Source organism: Spodoptera frugiperda, chromosome 28, assembly GCF_023101765.2.
Source record: "Spodoptera frugiperda isolate SF20-4 chromosome 28, AGI-APGP_CSIRO_Sfru_2.0, whole genome shotgun sequence".
NCBI lineage: Eukaryota > Metazoa > Arthropoda > Insecta > Lepidoptera > Noctuidae > Spodoptera > Spodoptera frugiperda.
The window spans coordinates 4,752,922-4,772,978 of NC_064239.1; the positions used below are offsets into that span (position 1 = coordinate 4,752,922).

The 20,057-nt window shown below is 41.6% G+C and overlaps 2 protein-coding genes across 2 annotated transcripts in view; both read right to left on the reverse strand.

Annotated features, from left to right (window-relative positions):
- Positions 1 to 2,364: 2,364 nt before the first annotated feature.
- Positions 2,365 to 3,345, reverse strand: LOC126912645 (serine/arginine repetitive matrix protein 1-like). The gene has a single exon (XM_050705700.1). It carries the CDS (start codon positions 3,343 to 3,345, stop codon positions 2,365 to 2,367), a length of 981 nt encoding a protein of 326 aa, XP_050561657.1.
- The window catches only part of LOC118264893 (protein turtle), a 58,991-nt gene continuing 42,164 nt past the window's right edge, over positions 3,231 to 20,057 (reverse strand). Inside the window, exons 3-18 of the mRNA XM_050706045.1 lie at positions 13,771 to 13,896; positions 13,444 to 13,586; positions 12,076 to 12,222; positions 11,856 to 11,991; positions 11,507 to 11,748; positions 10,876 to 11,146; positions 10,234 to 10,494; positions 10,077 to 10,147; positions 9,551 to 9,742; positions 8,584 to 8,805; positions 8,013 to 8,121; positions 7,353 to 7,436; positions 6,285 to 6,470; positions 4,928 to 5,155; positions 3,576 to 3,662; positions 3,231 to 3,378 (exon numbers count right to left, since the gene is read on the reverse strand). Coding sequence (XP_050562002.1) covers positions 3,631 to 3,662; positions 4,928 to 5,155; positions 6,285 to 6,470; positions 7,353 to 7,436; positions 8,013 to 8,121; positions 8,584 to 8,805; positions 9,551 to 9,742; positions 10,077 to 10,147; positions 10,234 to 10,494; positions 10,876 to 11,146; positions 11,507 to 11,748; positions 11,856 to 11,991; positions 12,076 to 12,222; positions 13,444 to 13,586; positions 13,771 to 13,843 — 2,397 coding nt within the window. The 5' untranslated portion in view covers positions 13,844 to 13,896 and the 3' untranslated portion in view covers positions 3,231 to 3,378; positions 3,576 to 3,630. The remainder of the gene's footprint in view (positions 3,379 to 3,575; positions 3,663 to 4,927; positions 5,156 to 6,284; positions 6,471 to 7,352; positions 7,437 to 8,012; positions 8,122 to 8,583; positions 8,806 to 9,550; positions 9,743 to 10,076; positions 10,148 to 10,233; positions 10,495 to 10,875; positions 11,147 to 11,506; positions 11,749 to 11,855; positions 11,992 to 12,075; positions 12,223 to 13,443; positions 13,587 to 13,770; positions 13,897 to 20,057) is intronic.

A 20,057-nucleotide genomic window follows, 5' to 3' on the forward strand; every position in this document is an offset into this window, starting at 1 on the left:
ACGAGTGCCGGCCACTCGGCCACAAAGTAAGCTTGCCCAGCAATATCTGTTTGCATTACTCTACCATTGTCTCCATTGCATTCTATACGAAAGCATAATGAATCGAAATAAACAATAGTGACTTCGATATTTACCAATAAGTAATATTTTACAGTTGGTCAGTCGAAATTATTGAGCATATTATACATACATACATAATTATTTAACATATTACAAATTCATTATGGAACTGTGGATAATTTTATTGCACATATCGTCGATCCTAATATTCTAAGTGTATGCTATGGCGGAAGTTAGAGAACAAGTAAAAATATAACAAAAACAAGGATCTATTGTGTCGTTATACGTAGCTTAAGTCTACACCGTCATCAGCAGTGAACTAATGATGCGCTTGTTCGCTGTCCTTGACGTAACAATACTCAGTGCGGACGGCACGCCGCGAGTCCGCCGCGTGCCCGCCGACGCCACGCGCCGTATTCCTCCGTACCAGACGCTTCCATGCACGCACATAAATAACTACACCTTATCATACCTACCTATCTATTTGTTATGAGTAATTTATTCCAATTTCTTTAAAGCGTACATTTTTATACTTATTTTAGGAGGTCCTTAACTCGATATTCGAATAAAAAAATTCTGCGTTACAAACAATAGGTACAAAAAGTGCGACGTGCATGCAAGGAAATATCTAAGAGCACATTTGACACAATAAGTAAACCTAATAACGAACATAACTCTAAACAGTCTTGGTTTTGACTGGTCAACTACATAGGTGGGATTACTCAAGGAACCGATACGTAAATTGAATTATTATTTCTGGAAAATAACAAACCCAATTTAATACCCCGTAACGGACTGTAAAAATAGTTTAAAAAAATCACATACAAAATTCTTAAAAAATCTTACTCAACATCATTTGAGTGAAGTCGAAAACAATTGACTGAACCTTCGCGAATTACTTTGGGCATTGAACATCAAGTCGCATTGTTATATCAGGTAGGTCACCATCAGTCACACAAGAATAAAAAAATAAGTTTAGTCGTCAATATAAGAGAATATGTTCTTAATATAAACGTGGGAAGTTCCTAGTCGGCAGTGTCTAATGGCAACAGTGTGTAGTGCCTCACAAGTAGTCACAAACACTGGCAAACAGTTCTTCAGAACCTCAATCATACCACACCACACCTAAATAAATAAATGTATAAGTATAATATCTAATATGTTTTTACATATGTACAGTTGTTCCTTTTAAATTATTGTAACTACATAAATAAAATTAATAAAAATAAATTTGTACTTTTAAAATAATAATTCATTTAAAAATGTCAAACAAAACTGAGTTTATACGTTTTGTATCAATCTAAATTATTTCTAAAATCTACTTAATGATTATTTTGTTGTATATTATAAAGGAGCAGCCGGGACTGGCGGGCGAGACGCGGCGTGCCCGCGTGCCCGCGGCGTGACCGCGGCGTGCCCGCGGCGTGCTCGGCCACCAGTCGCGGCTGCTCTTAGTAAATCGTTATTCGTAATTAGTTACAATAATAACTACAATATAATGTTGGTATGAGCGGTGTCGTGGATGCTTCCCCGCTCATACCTAAAGCGTTAAGGTGAACGTCTCTCGCACTGCCTGCCCGCCGCACATTACTGCTTCATGTAAATAAAACAATATTTGTTTACGGCTTTTACCAAACAATAAGCAATCGGTTCACAGTGACCACTTGTTGTTCCGTACGTACTAGTCTAGTGGCTTCAGTACATAACACGTACTTTAAATACAGTCGTGTGCGTTAGTTTGTGTTGCTTTACATTGCCACGTTGTTATTGAAGGCCGTGACTGCGTTTGCCTCGAACAATTAATTGACATATTTCAACAGATAGGAAAGCAGGCAGTGCGACCAAGAACCGTCACAGCATCCACTTTTTATACGTACATTATTACAGTCGCAAATATTTTGTGCGACTTAAGTCATCATTTCCTAAGTATCTATATTTATAATAATGGTTACCGGCGGCGTGGTCGTAACGCCAGTGACCTGGTGGGATCTTTTAACACTACATAAACAGTGAACGTACCAAATCAATATCTACTTCCAAATAGCCCCCGTTTTGTAGGTCATTGGGCTCTACCTAATAAATAATGAAAATTTACCGACTGCTGTATTTGATTGTCAATCATCGTTCCTGCCCGATATTCAGTATGTTTGCTCAAGCTAAAGTGTTATTTCAAATAATAATTAAGTATTCGCTGGAGTAAATTCGGACTTTAAATACTTATTGCTTTGTACAATATCTGAAGCGTATTGATTTATGAGATTGGGTCGGTGGGGAGCAAAGCGATAATGATCAGCAGCTCGAGGGTCAGCAGACAGTCTCGGCGGGCGCGGCCGGCGAGTGGGCCAGCGCGGCCAGCGGGGACAGCGGGGACAGCGGGGACAGCGGGGACAGCGGGGACAGCGGCGACAGCGGCGGGGGCGGCGCCAGGGGCTCCGGGGAGCGACGCCGCAGCGCCTGTCGCTTGCGGAACTCGAGGAACTCTTCTTTCATAGCACGCACTCGAGCTTCCACGTCGTCCCGCGAGGGGCGCGCGCGCGTGCGCTCCGGAGTCGACGGAGTGGGCGTGCGCGTGGCGCGGTCCCACTCGTAGTGCACGTCCACCGACCCCGCGTCGCCCACCTCGCCCGAGCCCGGCCGCGGCGGCGGCGCCGGCGGCGGGGGCCGGTACGGGGGCGGCCGCCACTCCGCCAGGCTGCCCGTCCTACTGCTGCGGTTGTGTTGCGAGGACGACGCGTTCTTACTGCCGAACCCGCTGGATGAGGAACGACTCTCAGGCGATGCTTCGTGCGGAGGCGGCGGCAAGTCCGCGACTGCTCGCGGCCGAGCGTGGCGCGGCAGCGGCCGGGCGCGGGGCCGGGCGAGCGGCCCGGTGGCGGCGCGCAGCGGGTCGTGGGCGCTCTGCCGCAGCGAGCGGAGGCGGAACGGAGACGGAGGCGTGGGGAATGAGCCGTCGGCAGAACTCGGGAAGGGCACGGAGCTGAGGTCAGACACGTGCAGCGGAGACCAGGGGTCCAGGCCGCCGCCCACGGGGGCCACGGCGGCCACGGCGGCCAGTGCAGCGCCAGCGCCGGCGACGACGCGCGGAACAGCGGCGGCGCGGCCGATGGCCGCAGCGGGGCGCGGAGGCGCGGGAGGAAGCCGCCGTCGTCGGACGAGGAGGGCGCCAGCGAGGGCGCCGGCGAGCCGGAGGGCGCCGCCGACACGCGCCGCGCCGACGCCCAGTACCGCACCGAGCCCCCGCAGCGCGACGCGGGCCACACCCAGTTTGCAGTGAACCGCAAACATTGCACTATACTCGATATTCCGCGTTCTCTAAATCTGTGTCAACATACAAGTATATTTCATTAGCTTCACTCTTATTGTCACAGCAGCATAGAGAAAAGAGACTACTGACAACTAACCTGATTTCCTGTTTTATGCAGCGTGAATATAGTGAGTACAGAGTTAGAATTGTTTGAAAGCACCAAATAAGTAATTGAGTTACGTTATAATCAAGCGCATGGCCAGTTACTTACTTCTTAAAAGGCACTTGAGTGCTATCAGCGGCGCGGAGATCTGTCAGTCGCGCGGCTACCATGTTGTATGCTGCAATCGAATAATTTCTGAACATTAACGTAGTGCAGTGGAGCTCGTCCCCGACCCAGCCACGGCCGCCGCCCGCCACCCACGCTACCTCCCCCCCCACCGCCACCACCCACCATATTGTCAACCAAACACAACCACCACCGGAATGAACACTACTCTACTTCTGTGTCAATACATAATATGATGTTCGCAAGTAAAACAAAGTTATCAAATAGCAAACGTTATACTGGTTGTCAATTATGATTTGATTCCGTAGATTAAGTGGTTCATTCCAGTGTGTGTTGAGCGATGAAACTATGCAGTAATGAGATGTCCTCGTGACTACGAGAGCAACAGACGAGAATATGGATAAACAGTAATAAACACAGGGAGAACATAATGTGCCCACACATGCATAACACAAAATTATAACTTTATGTACAAAGTATATCTTTCGTCTAAGTAACAATTGGGAAAGTAACAACAGCGAACTAGCGATGTCTACTAGACATTTGTGTTGGATCAGGATATTTTACAAAATAAAATTAGGTAGGTATATGTTTTACGGCTATGTATATCGTATCGAGACTTTTTAAGTACCTCATTTATGGTACAGTGAGGAATACGTCGCAAGGAAGTAATTCATGTCGTAGTGCTAGATACATATTTCAGCAACATAAATGTTCTAGTGAACGAGTAGATTCTTGTCTAGCTAAGTACACTTACTCTTACCTTACTGTTAACACTAAAATGCTTAATTTACATAAATATAAAGTCATGCAAAAAGCTTCGAAAGGAAATGTCAATGTGTATGAAATAAGCAGATAATACACAAACGAATATGTAATTTGCCGACAATATGGTAAGTTATGTAAGGAAGTCTAACTGTTTGCGATAAATGTTCTATTTATGTGAAGAGCCTAAGGAACTTGGTGTTGTTTATACACACTACTGGCAACATTGTTGCTCAGTATGTTCTAGTGAACTCCACTAGTATGTACGTTACGTTTCAGAGCTATGGGTAAACGTATTTATTTTTGTAAGATACCAACATAGCAAAACGTTTAAGACCTTCTTCTAACTAAATATATTATATTACTTTTATTTACAGCTTTCAAATCTGTGTATAAGGTCAAGTTCTGTGTATTTCAAGAGTCGTAGAGTTCATGTAGTTTCACAAAAAGTGTTGTAATTAGCCAGTTGTAGCGAAGTCAGTAGGAAGTTCCGTAGAAGCTAGTGGTGTCGAAGACCGCGGGAAGTACTAGCGCCGGTAGCGGACTAGCGGCCGCGGTGCGAGCCTTACCTTTCTCCTGCTTACGTCGTTTACGTTTGTTGCAGATCTTGACGGCGCACACGGAGAGGATGATGGCGACGATGAAGAACAGGATGCCGCCGACGACGCCCGCCGTGATGGCTTTGTGCTTCACCCGCGCCGGCACCGGGAACTTCACCTCCTCCGAGCTCTCGTAGCTCGTCGCCGAGTTGGCCAGCACGCGGAAGTAGTACGTGCGCCCGCCCACCAGGTTCTTCACTGCAAGCGTACTACTATTATACAACGTGTAACTAAATACCCATATACATCAAGAAGCCCTGATGAATACAGGTTGAATAGAAGCTCTACACAAAGTTTCAGCTTAAAATACGATTAAAAAAATTAGTACCAAATACTTGGTATCGCATAGTTCTTGGTTTCAAATCATACAAACGTGTCACAACACTACAGGGGTCACTCGCTAATATTACGAAACATTTCTTCTGTCAATCTGATCGCCTAGTACCTGTCTACCTAAGAATTATGTTCGCGCGGCGGCGTGATTGAAAAATTCATAACTTGGTACCATGAAAACATGAGTTTAAAAAACCCTTCCCGTATCGTTTGTTATGTTATCTAGAAACCGTGCACTTGATACGTATACCCCCTTTTTGTTACACGTTGTATACTTCGGCACGTAACTTGGCAATTTTATTTTTTAAATAATAAGAAAGTTCCGCCAATCGCACAGGGATTGATCTTCACAAGCATCGTGCGCAGACGCGGCGACGTTGCGCTGACTATTGAACGTCCGCGTCCGCGTATTTTTAGTTAATAAAGTAATTTTCTTGAAAAAAATTATAACAAAATCTTGCCAAATTATCTGCCAACCTTTATACTTGTTTGTTCCACTGTTATCTCATTCTCATGATCTGATATTATTTATTTTTGTTAATTATCTATGTTAAGGCAAATTTTCGTTTATTTATGTATTTTAGACAGCAAGTACGAATGTTGTACGTATCTCATAGAATAATTTAAGGATTTATCTAGTACAACAGTTATGTTAAGTTATATTTAAAGATAATTTAGAAATGTAACTTATTTATTTAGCTACATCAATAAGATGGATAAACTGTGTGAAAAATAGTCTGTGATAAAATGACGTCTTGATATGATGGGATGGAAGGATAAAAAAATTTTAGCGTTATTAATATTAGAACTTGAAACGGGATATTTACCATGTTTATTTGTGTCTATAACAGCAATATAAGCTTGCAACAGCGCTGAGATATCGGAAACTCATAGGCACAAATAAATATGGTAAATATCCCGTTTCAAGTTCTAATATTAGTGTTAGTGACCATGTCAGTTTTAAAACTTATATTAGCGTTATTATTGTTATTACCCAAGTAGCTGGTCTCCTCGGGCCGTATCTGTCCTCGGTTGAGGGTCTTCCACTGCGCGTCGGTGCGGTACTTGATGGTGTAGTACTGCACCAGGTGCGAGCGCTCCAGCGGCGCCTGCCACGTGATCAGGAACCCGTTGTGCACCTCCGTCACCGTCAGGTTGCGCGGCGGACCTGACTTCGGACCTAAACACCATGCTGTCTTAGATATCGGTGCATATATTGCATATGCAGTGACGGATTAAGCATGCCAGACTCGTAGCAAATTGTTGTTAAGGGACCAACTTGATTTTACTTATAAAAATTAAACTTTTGAGCACCACAGTCGGTTATAGATGACTATTTTCATTTTTAGCGAACCATGGCATTCGAAAGGTTAAGAATGTGGTAGTATGTTATGCATATGCTGGCCTCCTTATGTGCCGGGCTCCCTTATGCACGGGCCCATAGCAATTGCTACCTTGTTTGTTAATCCGACACTGCATAGGTATACGAATTGAGAGAAAGACTGAATGATGCTGAGAAATGTGAGGTGTTGCAGTAAAATGATGATAAGATGGTTTGATGACTAGATATGTGTAAATTGTTGATGTATAAACCAAAACAGTATAAACTGTGTTGATGTAAACAACTGTTGCTAAAAGTAACAATGTTCAAAGTAAAATAAACTTTATAATAAGATCCTTAAGATGAGTTATGATTTGATTATGCATGCAAATGTTATAATGATCACTACACTTAATACAACACAACTAAAATAATTTATCTGTACCATGCACGAACTACGTACGCCAACATAAATTAACATCTACGAATACTCGAGTCTACTCGAAACACATTTGAAAGAATGGTGATATAATATGATGGTGAATTTTTTTTGGGACAAGCCTGCCACAACCTCCCATACTGCTGCAACTCCTGTGCACCAGGATCTACAGTAGATACAACCATGAAAACACCGGAACACTGAAGTCCGGCGCGTCCCAGGGAAATGAATGACTGTCTTGGATATGGTGGTGAATGGTGATACTATGTTAATGTGTTTGTGCAACATTTGTGTGTATATACCGGAGCCTTCGGGTGCGTTTTGGAATATCTTTTCGTCTACCGGCCCCGCCGGGGTGGGGGGCGCCTTCGGCTTGGCGCCTACATCTAAAAAAGCAATCTCAAGTTATAGGACCCACCTCTAGTTCCAACTAAACCGATAATGTTAGTTTATTTCTTCAAACTATTGTACTCCTGTGCATACAACAGTTATTAAGCAAATCCGTCACCCATACATGTTATTATTACAACAATATTGTCAATAGGGTAGATGACTTATTTTAATTTTAATGTCCGTCTTGTAGATTGTTTTATATTTTAAAATATTACACAGGTTTTTTTTAAATTTTCTTATGGAAACACTACTTTCGAAGATATATTGATTTGAAATATCTCGTCATTTCACTTCTAGGTACGTAGAATCACGTATTTGCACCCATTCCCAAACTTTGATTCATTTTATCTGAGTATTGTTATCTTATTCGACATAATAAAAAAAACGTATCTAATATTTTTCCATAACCTAACGGACTAAATACATAGATTTTTAATAATACCCCGTCATCATCCCTATTATACATATATATGTTAAAATACATGTTAGTAATACAACATTATTATCAATCGTCGTGTCAAATCCCACTACATATATAATTATAGAATAAAATACATTGCAGCACTTACCAAGAGTTCTTATTGTAATAGCTTTACTCATCATTCCTTCTCCTATCGTATTCTTACTGTTCACTTGAAACTCGTACGTGGTTCCAGGTTGCAGTCGGTTTATTGTGACCTGAGTGAAAATAACAGTTATGATAAATAGAAATTATACCTTTGTACAGTCAATATTATGATAGCGCATAAGTTATGTGGAGTGACGATATCTGCAAGTTAAATGCCAGTGTTTGGATATAAAGAACTGGAAATTGAGCTCAGTGACATGCATCAAATAATTTAATCTTTCAAATCAAAGACCTCTAGGCTATACGCACGTAGTTGCGTAGTAAGCCTACGCCGTAGACGCTACGCTGTAGGTTAGTGGCGTAGACCCTACGTTGTAGACTGGCTACGAAACTACGACAACTAAGACTTGTTTAATGAGCGTCCCCTACATATGAGGAATACGAAGATTTGTCACGATCTTTACTCTTGATAGATCGCAGTTTAAAACAGTTCAGGTTTATCAGAGAGCGTGGCTACCTAATCTCTGCTCTGTAATGTAAAGTCGCACAGATTATGTAGCATGTATACTCACAGAAGTAGCACCAGAGGGCGTGACGGGCACCTTGGTCCACTCGGAGAAGCCGGCCTCCCGGTACCAGATGGTGTAGTCCTGCTTGTAGTCGGGCCCGCCCGCGTAGCCGGGCTGCCAGCGCAGCGTGACCTGGAACTCGGTGGCCGTGCCCGACACGTTGTACGGCGCGTGCGGCTGCGTGCCCTCGATCACCAGCTGCGTGTCCGCCACTATCGTCGCCACCTACACCAACGAAGACAGTAATAGATGTATATGTCACGGAACTTCTCTTAAACGACGACCGATTTTGATGAAATTTTTTGTGTGTGTTCAAGGGGATCTGAGAATGGTTTAGATTCACAATTTTTTTAATTAATTTTTAATTTATTAGTAGTTTTGGAATGTTTTACATTGGATCCGACAAAATTTCAAATTAAAGACGTGTAGACAGGACAACGTCTGTCGGGTCCGCTAGTATTTAAATATTCCTAAAAAGAAAAGTCGAGTATTCAAAAACAAAGTCAGGTGACTTATGTAAGTAGGTATATTGTTCCGTGCAAGTAAGTTATGTAGACAACAGAAATATTGGTGTACCAGTATATGTTGTATCAGGTAACGTTAATATTTCAACTTATTTTTGAGAATGGCGATAAAGTGGAAAATCTATTGAAGTGATACTTTAGAGTAACTTGACGAGGTAACTGTATGCTATACTCCGGTCATAGGTTCAACAAATAATATGGATGAAGTAACTATTATTTCTCGAACGACCTAGAAACTGGAGACATTATATAGGTTAGGAAGAAGTTGCTAAAGTACCGTAAAATGGGGTGAATAGGGATCGAGAGGTGAATAGGGACAGAAGAGGGGTGAATAGATACTATGAAGAATTTCCCTGTACCTATTCACCTCTCTTCTGTCCCTATTCACCTCTCGATCCCTATTCACCCCATTTTACCGTTATAGATGAAGAGTAGAAGGTGGGTACCTCGTTGGAGGCGACGCACTGGTAGATGCCGAAGTCCTGGCGGCGCAGCGTGTCGATGGTGATGTTCCCCTGCAGCGCGCGCACGCGCGACTTCTGCAGCGGCAGGCCGTCGCGGCGCCGCCACGTCACGCTCGGCCGCTGCGTGCCCTCCGCCTCCTGCGCCTCGCAGTGCATCTCCACCGACTCGCCCACCTGCACGCCACCCATCATATACTCACTCCTCGACTTATACTCTTACACTGCTTGCTTATAAATTGTTACTAAGTAAGTCCAAGTCGTCTTTTCAGTTTAACACTTCTTATTGGGTACCGATTGTATCAGTAATGTGTGTCAATAATTATTTATGGTATATCTTCTATTTGGGTTGAAGACAGATTCAGGAGAAAAAAACATGCAATGATAGGTTTGATTAGGTACAATGATTGAAACTATTACGGTAATTTAATTGAGTTTAAGATCCGGAATTGTAGTATACTTGGATAGGGATAAACCATGTCAATGTCCCAAAAAATATTTATAATTTTACCTTTCTTTGGTACAGCGGTTCTGGCTCCACTGTGAACACAGGTGGTTTACGAACTAAAACTTCCATCGGACCTGCAAGACAAACATGTCATTAGTTTATACTCTTTACAAAGTACACATCACAGATTAATGTCCTGTTATTCAGTATCCTGACTTACCAGATGACCCTTGAGTTCCTTGTGCGTTGTAAGGTGTACAAGTATATCGACCCTGATGGTTCTGGTTGACCCTGGTGAACAGTAAGGAACCGTTGTTCATGATCACAATATCCTTGGTCTGATAAGGTTCCAACAGTCGCTTGTCCTTCGTCCACGTGACGTACTGCAGGGGAGGGTTCGCCTTTATGTAACACTGCACTACTCCTGCTAGCCGGAAGGGGAGATACTGCACGGTCGGTGTGAACGTTACTTTCGCTGGGTCTGTGAACATTTGCATCGTCAGATCACATCTATTCATGAGGACTGTCATAGTAGCCAAATCACAACAATTTAAGAAATAATTGTCAAAGTCAAAGTCAAAATTATTTATTTCAATTAGACCAGGAAGGCACTTTTGAACGTCAAAGCAAATATAATAATATTAATAACGTCAGTCTGTCGGTCAGTCCTCTAGTGAAGCTATTTGCTCGTTCCAAAGTGTAGATTCCTATGGAGAAGAACGAGCAAGAAACTCCATAGGTTACTCTTTTTCAATCAGATTCACAATACAATTCTTGGTTACATTGTTTCGATTGCTTCAACTATGTGAGAAAGGGAACTATGTTCGGAAAGAATTTTCAATACATAAGAATAAAATCTTACATTCAACATTCAAATAGGCCGATGCGCTTTGCGGGTCGCCTATTCCGTTGGACACTTCGCACAGATACTGGCCCGAATCGTCGGCAGCGACAGGATTGATGACGAGCGCTCCGTCACGTCGGATGGTGACCCTGGTCTCCAGTGCTGCCACCTCGGCCACCGGCGCGCCTTCACGGAACCATTTCACGGTCACATTACCGGGTAATGCTTTTGCTTCACATGAAAACTGAACTTTCTCTCCTTCTAACTTTGTCTGGTTTGTTGGCGGCATCTGCAGAAAATATCGTGTTTTAAAGAACTATCATTGTGACAAGAGGATCCATACAGATCTGGTACATGGTGACTTTTGATGAGAGACAAGCTGCTCCCGATAATTAAACCCAATACCGACGTCTTGCATGATTGCAATAGCACTGATTACCATAATATGGCAGAAATATTGTAAAAACGACTTATGCTATTCATATTGTCGAGTTGGAACATAATTGATATTATAATAATATATTGGTTGAATGGGTTTAGTAATCCATGTAATCGGCTTGCTTAATACATACATTGACAAGATTAATATGTTTTGTATACACAAGATTAAGATTTACGTAGTTAAAGTGTTAAAGTATGGCAGACTCACAGTGATAACGGCTCCCCCAGCGATGATGACCCGCGCGGTGTGCGACACCTGTCCCTCGCCATTGCGCGCGATGCACGTGTAGTCTCCGATGTCCTCGTGTCTGATGTTGCTGATGCGCAGTTCCGTGCCGTCGTTGAAGATGCCCACAGTTCCTGACGGCTCCACGGGGTTCGCGTCCTTGTACCACAGGATCTCCGGCGTGGGCGTGCCCTCTGCCTGGCAGTTGAGGATGATGGCATCTCCTGGAAATGTTCAAATACTCGGTTACTCATTTAAAATCAAAGATACATAAAAAATAGAAACCTTATTTGGATTAAGATGTAATAGGTGCTTGAAACAATAAACTTGCCTAAATTAACGTAAATAATGTCTTCCGGTGTGATGGAGAAGCGTGGTGGCGCGTGCACGTCCAAGTGGAACCATGTGCCATTTTTATGCTGGTTGGGTGACCTGTTGAGGAACACCACCTTACACTCGTACCAACCCTGTTAAGAATAAACAAAGTTTTATTAATATTTAGTTTTTCAGTTATAGTTGGAGACGATATAATAATTGTAATGTTATGTGACCTGATCAGACTCGCGGATATTAGTGAGGTTGAGGCTGGCCGCGCCGTAGGGCGAGTCCGGCGCCACGCGCGACACCCGGCCCTCGTAGCCCTCGCCGCTGTGCGTCGGGTAGCTCTCGTACCAGATGTAGATCGGGATGTCCTGTCCCTACACACACAGGGCCACATGTTAACCTCCGAACCACGGCTGGTGCGAACTTGTTACGGCTACCACTTAGCTTACATACAGCTAAATACTTAGGTCTAAATACATTTCGCCGCACAACTGTTTTTGGCGCTACACATATCCAATCTGTCTAAAGCGTTCAAAACGATGCGATGCTTTTTCACAAAACACGGACAGAGTCGGATGCTTAATCTTGTAACGTGACGTGCAACCTGGTCACATTTGCACGCGGAAGTAATATTGCTTTACGGTTACAAGATAAAAAACTATCTACTTAGTAAAAAAGGAAACTACTGAAACATGCAAGGATGACCATAACAAATTATGAAACTCATACGTGTACCTACGAATAGTAAGGGATGAAAGTTTATTTTGCATTGATTTACTCGCAAGTCGTTGTTTAAGAACTTGTATGATAGCGAGATATGTAGAAGTTATTAAATTTACAAAGCTTAATTAATCAATATTTAGTTTCTCTTAGTTTATTATCGTAGCATGCAAAAAGTGAAAACGGGAAAACTGAAGCACTACACCATGCAAGGAATCAAATGTGCAGTCACTTGGATGGATAACGAGAAATAGGTACAGGAAGTATGTCAAGTAAATAGTACATGAATCTACAATTGCCGACAGAGCGTGGGAGAAGCCCACAGCCACAGGAAGAGAGAAACAGACAGAACCGCCGCCAGTGCGCGGAGAGTGCGCGTGCCCCGTGTCAGCCGTGTAAGCGATGGTGCGCCGATACTATCTCAGAATAACAACGGTGCACCCAAATAAAATAATACGAGGAAAAAATCTTATTGTACATGTAAAGTGGCGTGTATGTGTATGTTCGATATCTAACGGGGGTCTGCTGCTCTCTCGGACTCGCTTTGAAGGCCTTTATCACTGTGGTGTATGTCGAACCGGTCTGTGACGAGCGCGGTAGGTACACGAGGCAATACGCAGAAGAGGCAGAGATACACAAAAGGCGTGCGGAGGGCGCGCGCGGGGCGAGGGCGCTGGGGCGGCGCCCCCGGCCCGCGGCGCCCGCGCTTTACCACTAGCACGGGACAATATAGGTGTCGGAGCCGACACAGCACGAGATATACTTTACATTCTGCGGGGCGCGTCGCGCGGACGAGCCGAACTCTACTGAACAGAAACACACACACGGTAGATGAGCAGCGTTGTATTGTAAGAGTGGAGTGTGGACCGTCGTACCGTTTCGCCTACCTTCTTCTCCCACTGCAACACGTACGGCACCGGGATGTCTTCCGGAAAGTCCACCTGGCAGTTGAACACCACGCTCTCGCCGAGGATGGCCGTGATGTGCACAGCATCTTGGTGGTCTTGGTGGCAGGTTACTGCATCGAGAAAACATGTTGAATACGGGGACAAAACATAAAATGGTAGATTTGTTATATTAAGATACTTCTCGAAGAACATGAACGAGAATTAGAAATAAGATATATTACTTACTTTCAATACCTAATAAGCAAGCTAAGAAACGAAATGTAACTCGTATTGTAAGTAAGAAATAATGGATACCTGGCAGGTTAACTAGCAGCAGTAGGAGCAAGCCGGCGGCGATGTGCGGCGGTTGCACGGCGCGCCAGCCCATGCCTGCGCTCCCATGTCACGGCCGCGCGCGGCGACTCATCGTTGATGCATCACCTGGCGACACATAACAAGCAACTCATTAATAAACTAACAGAAGACAAGTACATTGTTGAGAACATGAGCAACCGTGACCGGTTACATATCACTTAGATCCGATCCGTCCTCAAAACTATTCGTACAAAACCGAAATGGATGAATAAAATATAAGGTTGTAAAGCCTCCTTCAAAAGTCTGTGATGTGGTGTGACTTTGTCTGCCCTGCGGGTCTGCTATCCTATTCTATTCACCCCTAAACCAAAACAAAGCACGGTAGGTAACTACTCATGCATGTGTCACTCTATATTTTGCCAGAGTATTCATGAATGCCGCAACACATTTTAAATTCCATAAATAATCGAGCGACAAATGTCTGTGCAGACATTTCCTATGCTGATGTGTTTGTTATTTATTTATAGTCTTGTCATGACCTAGTCAGGCAATGCCACGATTGTTTTTCGAATGAAGAAAGTCATTCAAGGGCTTTAAATTCTATGTAACGTTAAGATTAGTACTACACTACATACGTACATGTAATTTTTACCATAATGTAGTTTAGTGATTCTTACGAAACCTGCTTTACTGAATTCTTCGTTTTCAGTTATTAACTTATTTGTTTTTATGTAAATTAATAACTAAGTTATAAAGTACGAAATGTAAAAATCCTGAAACATTAACAAAAGTTTAAGACACGTGTAAATAAAGAGATCATAAAGCGTCACATTCAATTTGTTTTAGAACAAGGTAAAAGTTTCCAATTGTATTTCAAAGAAGTTATTTTTACCTTTACAATTGAAATATGTAAAGTACTTATTAACAACTTTGAATGAATCGAAAACGAAAAAGGTAAAGTACAGTTGTCAATCTAAAAATAAACCTATTTGTTGTTTGTTCGTAATGTTCTTAATAAACGTGGGAATATCAACAGCCGTCCCAGTATACTCGTGATTTCAATACATTCTAATTTTAGGTAGTAAATAGAATAGAAGGAACGGATAGGATGATATATGTATGAGTAGATGTATTCAAAAAGTTGCTATGTATGTAAATGTATGTACATCATTGAATCATGTTTGTTGAAGACTTAACTCCTCGTAAAATGTGTCAATTACGCGAGGATTTGAGGCGACGACAATTTGCAAATTCGGATAAGAGTCAAAATACTTAGGTAGCTAGAGGTGTCAACACAAATTGAACAATTTGACAGGTTTCTGCAAAAAATTTTTAAGAAAACTTCAAAATGTTTATATTCGGTTTATGTTAAAAAGTTCATAATTGTTTGTAGTTTTCCTTTCATAGTTTTTTTACCTGTTAATTTGCTTGAGAACATCGATCGAAACTTTATATCTGAATCTGTCAGATACTAAGGATTCATTACTTTACTAGTATTATCTAAATGTAAGAAATTAAAGCACGTACATAACATATTCACTTAATTTCCATAAGAATAATTTTTATTTCCATAGCTTGAGTTTCTGAATGCTCGTAATAATTCTTTGAACAAGTTTAATGTGTTAATTCAATAGTAATAAATCCACGAGAATTGTAATAAGAATTTTGGTTTAATGGCAAAAGTAAGTAATTACGTAGTTAAGTACCTTCGTATATAAATATTATACATATTAGCATAGCCGATAAGCTAGGCGGTACAGAGGTGGGTGGCCTTTGAAGCGCGGCTCGTCCTTGGACTATTTCCCGTGGCAAGTAATTGCACTGCATCACGACATATAATCGACCTACACCCCAGCCCCTACAGCTTGCCAAAGCCGTCAATATTCAAACCTCACTTACATCGCTTACTACCTTTACAGAACAATGCATTTCCTTCGTGATTATTGATACGTTCATATTCGGTGACGCTGTAGGTTGTAGGCCGCAGTGTTTGATACGATAAGTTCTTAATACGAGTAACTATACGATACAGTACTCAAAGTATTTTTTGTGCAGAGGTAAAAATCATTGACTTTATTAATATCTTCACATTGTAAAGTTCAATTTAAAGTTAGTAAGTAAAAGGTAAAAGAAACTGTGACTTTCCTTATGTAAAATGTAATAAATCCTAGACATGACTTTGAAGTAACGACAAACAATAAAATAAATCAACATAATATTGAAGGAAACCGCTGTCCTTTTCGAATGTATATTTCGTTCCATAAAAGGGCCATTTCGAAAGGCTTTCCAAGCTCCTTTTATTTGTATATTTTTGAGTTTTCTCTGTGGGAAATTTTGTTTGATGGGCCGCTTTGTGACTGGGCTCAATCTGATAAATGAGTTTCGATACAGTTTATCTAATATGAATAGGGTGCTTCTATCTATCTTGACAACCCTGTTATTTTACACAAATTCCTACATTGAAATCGTAGCTTATTTGAATAAGAATAATGGAGAGGTTAGGTTTGATAAGCAAAGGAAGGGACAGCTTTTTTACTCGCACTGTGAACTTTTGTCTTACCTATTATAACATTATTAACAGAATTAGGGTAATTTTTCTTTACACTTAAAAACGTCCATTAATACGGGCTTTCGATTTACGCATTGATATTTTTATAGCACTGTTATTATCTATTGGTGGATTTAATAAGAAAATTGATCAGGGCCGAACGTTGGTAATACAAAGTTACAACCACGAACCGACACCTACTGACTTCGAGTGTAACATATGTTTGTGATATGTAGGCCGTAGGCACTAGCACACTACTTCGAGAAACACTTATTGGAAATCAATCTCTACATTCAATTAGGATTATAAATAACCAACTTTATTATAATTTAGATTTATATAGCTTAAATAATAGTCTTTAATTTTAATACACTCTTTAAAACATGCAATTGTAAGTTAATTCATTACTGAAACACTGGCTACGTAAAATTTTACGTTTTGTTTGGATTTAGTTTCGTCGAAAACAATTTTCAATTAACAATTATATTCCTAATACTATCTATATTTGAGTAATTAATAGAACTACACGTAAATTAAATTAATAGTTTAAAAATGGTTCGAAAACGGTAAGTTTTAAAAAAGATGGTTATCAAAAATGATTAGCGCAACGTGGCCTCAATATATGTAGCATGTGGAGTGAGAGTGGTGACGCACGGCTAGCAGCTAGCAGCTAGCAGGCCACCGCGGGCAGGCTGCTGCCGCGAGCAGGGCGGGCAGGCGGCGGTGTGCGGCTGACGACGGCGGAGCGGTCAGCGGATGCTGCGGCACTTGGGACTATCGATTTTCCTACCTTATCGTCGCGCGGTACGAGCGAATGCGGGATCGCGCGGCGAGAGTGGTCGTGCTGAGTGCGGGGACAGTGCGGCGCTCTCGTAGGGTGCGGGCGGGCTCCGTCATCTGTGGAGGGCGGTCATGGGCTCGCGGCGGCGGAGGCGCGTGCGAGGCGTCGCGCGGCGGGCCGGGCACTGCCCGCCCGCGCCCAGAGCGTATTGATCGGTGCGCGCGCAAGCCGCCGCCCTCGCACATGAATGGTCCCCGGTGAGGAGCTCACGTGCTCGCCGTCCGCCTGGCCCTGCTCGGCGGCGCGCGGCGTGACCTCCGCGCTACCACTACGCTCCACACTGCATGTCGATACTCCCCGCGCTCATATTACAATTTCATCATGTTAGCCAAAAATTAGGTGGCTTACATCGCTTCTAATAATAACACAATTTTTAACAATTCATTTACATTTTTGTTAAAACTGATTAAACATAAGTTACGTTAAGAAGACTGAGTTGAACATCATTAGCCGTGATCAATTTCAAACACTGGACTGCAGTAGGTATTGCACGAATAATGACTATAATAAAGTAATTATGTTTGCTCATACGAGCAACACTCGTCTGGAAGCGTAAAGCTTGACAATTGCTCGGTCGATGTTTTCCATAGGAATCATAATGGAGCACTGAATGACAGGTTTATGAGTGTAGAACGAGGGGCGGCGGTATTGAGCCCGCTGACGCTCAATGCGCCTATATTGCCAATATGCGCCTTAATGCGCTGTCACTGATCACAGCAAATCCCTTCCACAGTTTATACGGGCGATGATTACCCCGTGTAATATGCTGCCAGACTCGATGACAACGCACAAAAATATTTTACCGGATTGTCATATTCATGTACGGATGTAGCTAGCCCGTCAACAAATGAAAACTCTATTTATATTTAGCTTTAGTATTTGATAGGAGTAACGTTTAAATAATAAAACATTTTACATGGAAATGTTACGATATTATTGTCACTATTTTATGACACGCGTGACAGCGTACGCACTGGCTACGACTCCCATGCTTTTGCTTATATTATTACAAGTTAGTTTTCCTCTTGTTTTCCTTTCCACATCCAGATCTAATGGGTTGAATATTATAATAACGCCATTCAGCTAAAAATATGTAAGTCTACAAACACCTTTCGTAGCACGACATATTACTTATAATAAATTAATTGGTTGAATAGTTTATATTCAATATTTACTTGATAGTTGATAGTTGTCTACTAAGTCTGTAACAGAAAATTATCCCTAGAAATAAAATAAAAGTGTTATAAATATGAAGTGATGACAACAACGCTACGAGTTGCTACGCGCGCTACGTCGCGTAGGCATGCCTACGTCAATGGAACAAAATTTCACAAGATCTATGTAATTGATTGGCATTTTAATTAATGATGATGTTATTACATTTTGACTTAAAAGATCATTAAGATTAATAAATTAATGATTTCTTCTTCTACGTGTTCTCTTTCTCTTCGTGTTTTAACGTCTTTTTGTAAAATTGTGAAAGAAATGTCCAAATTATATGGTAAGCGGTAAATTAAAATTTTATTTCATATACCTCCTAATTGCGATAAGGTATGGCAAATTGTGCCAAAGAATCCCTATCCGACTACGGAACTCGAAAAGGATTTTTAAATTAAACGAGGCAATTAAGTACGATCATTTTCTATTTAACGACATAGATAAATGCGAATAATTAAAACGCTTGTATTTGCTTTATACAATAGGGAATAGCTTTGTAACTTTTAAATTTATATTTTGAGCTAAGTAACCGGGTCGACTTTGAATTCATTTTGCTGCCCTCCACACCTGGGAATTGTATTTCGATTTTTTTTCTTTGTGCGTGCGAAGAATACATTGGTGTCGCGATTAAGAACGTGATAACTCATGTCTTCACGTGTTAACGGTTCCCATCGAATATTCTATGTTATTTGAAAAGGGTACTTAAATGTATATATGTACATGTATGAAATAGGTGTATCATTAAAGTTTCAATGAAGTCAATACTTAAACTAGTTAGTTTTAAATTAAATTTACTCTGTTAGAGAACACATACATTCACTACCATCAATATATATAGTTATTAGATAAGTCTATACAATTTTGAACTACAACCGTAGCATATCCGTAGTTGGACTGTAGTCTACTCAAATGGACAGTAATATAATATAGATATATCAGAAACAACGGACTGACAGTTTTACGGGCTCTCGCCCCAACACGATGGTTGAACATCGAACATCTATGTTCCCATTTACTTATCGCAACTTCTTTACAGATGTATGTATGTATTCTGTAATATGTAATGCCTTATCAAAAATCAATCATTGAAAATAATGGTTTACATAAACTACTTGTTTTGTTGTATAAATCTTTAATTTGTTACATCTACGTAGGTTTATATTTTTATATTTCTATCTAATCTCCGTATGGTTACATTATGGCACGAAATGCCACTGTACAGTACACCCACTTTTCACTTCAATTTATGTTGTAAGTCCCAGGTGTGGTGAGCCTATTGCCATATAACGGACACATTTCCAGACTTCGACAAGAAAACCCAGTAGTATTTCGCCCGACACGGGAATCGAACCGGAGACCCCTTGCCCGGCAGTCGCACTTACAATCACTCGGCAACGAGGTAGTTTATTTATATTAAGTAAACTTTAACTACTTACTACGGTTATAAATAGCAATATTTTATAGTTAATGTACTTGAAGAAAATATGTTAGTCCAATATACATTTACATAAGGAGTATACTAAAATAAATGTGATATGCAAGGTGTACAGCACAGTCGTGGAGTATTGCCAGACAAGCAGCCAGTGAGCCAGCTTGCTAACGTCTCATGAAAGCATCACTACACTTGTACGCTACGAATATCATACGTTCTCACAAGCCGCTGCTTGAAACGCCTCTCTA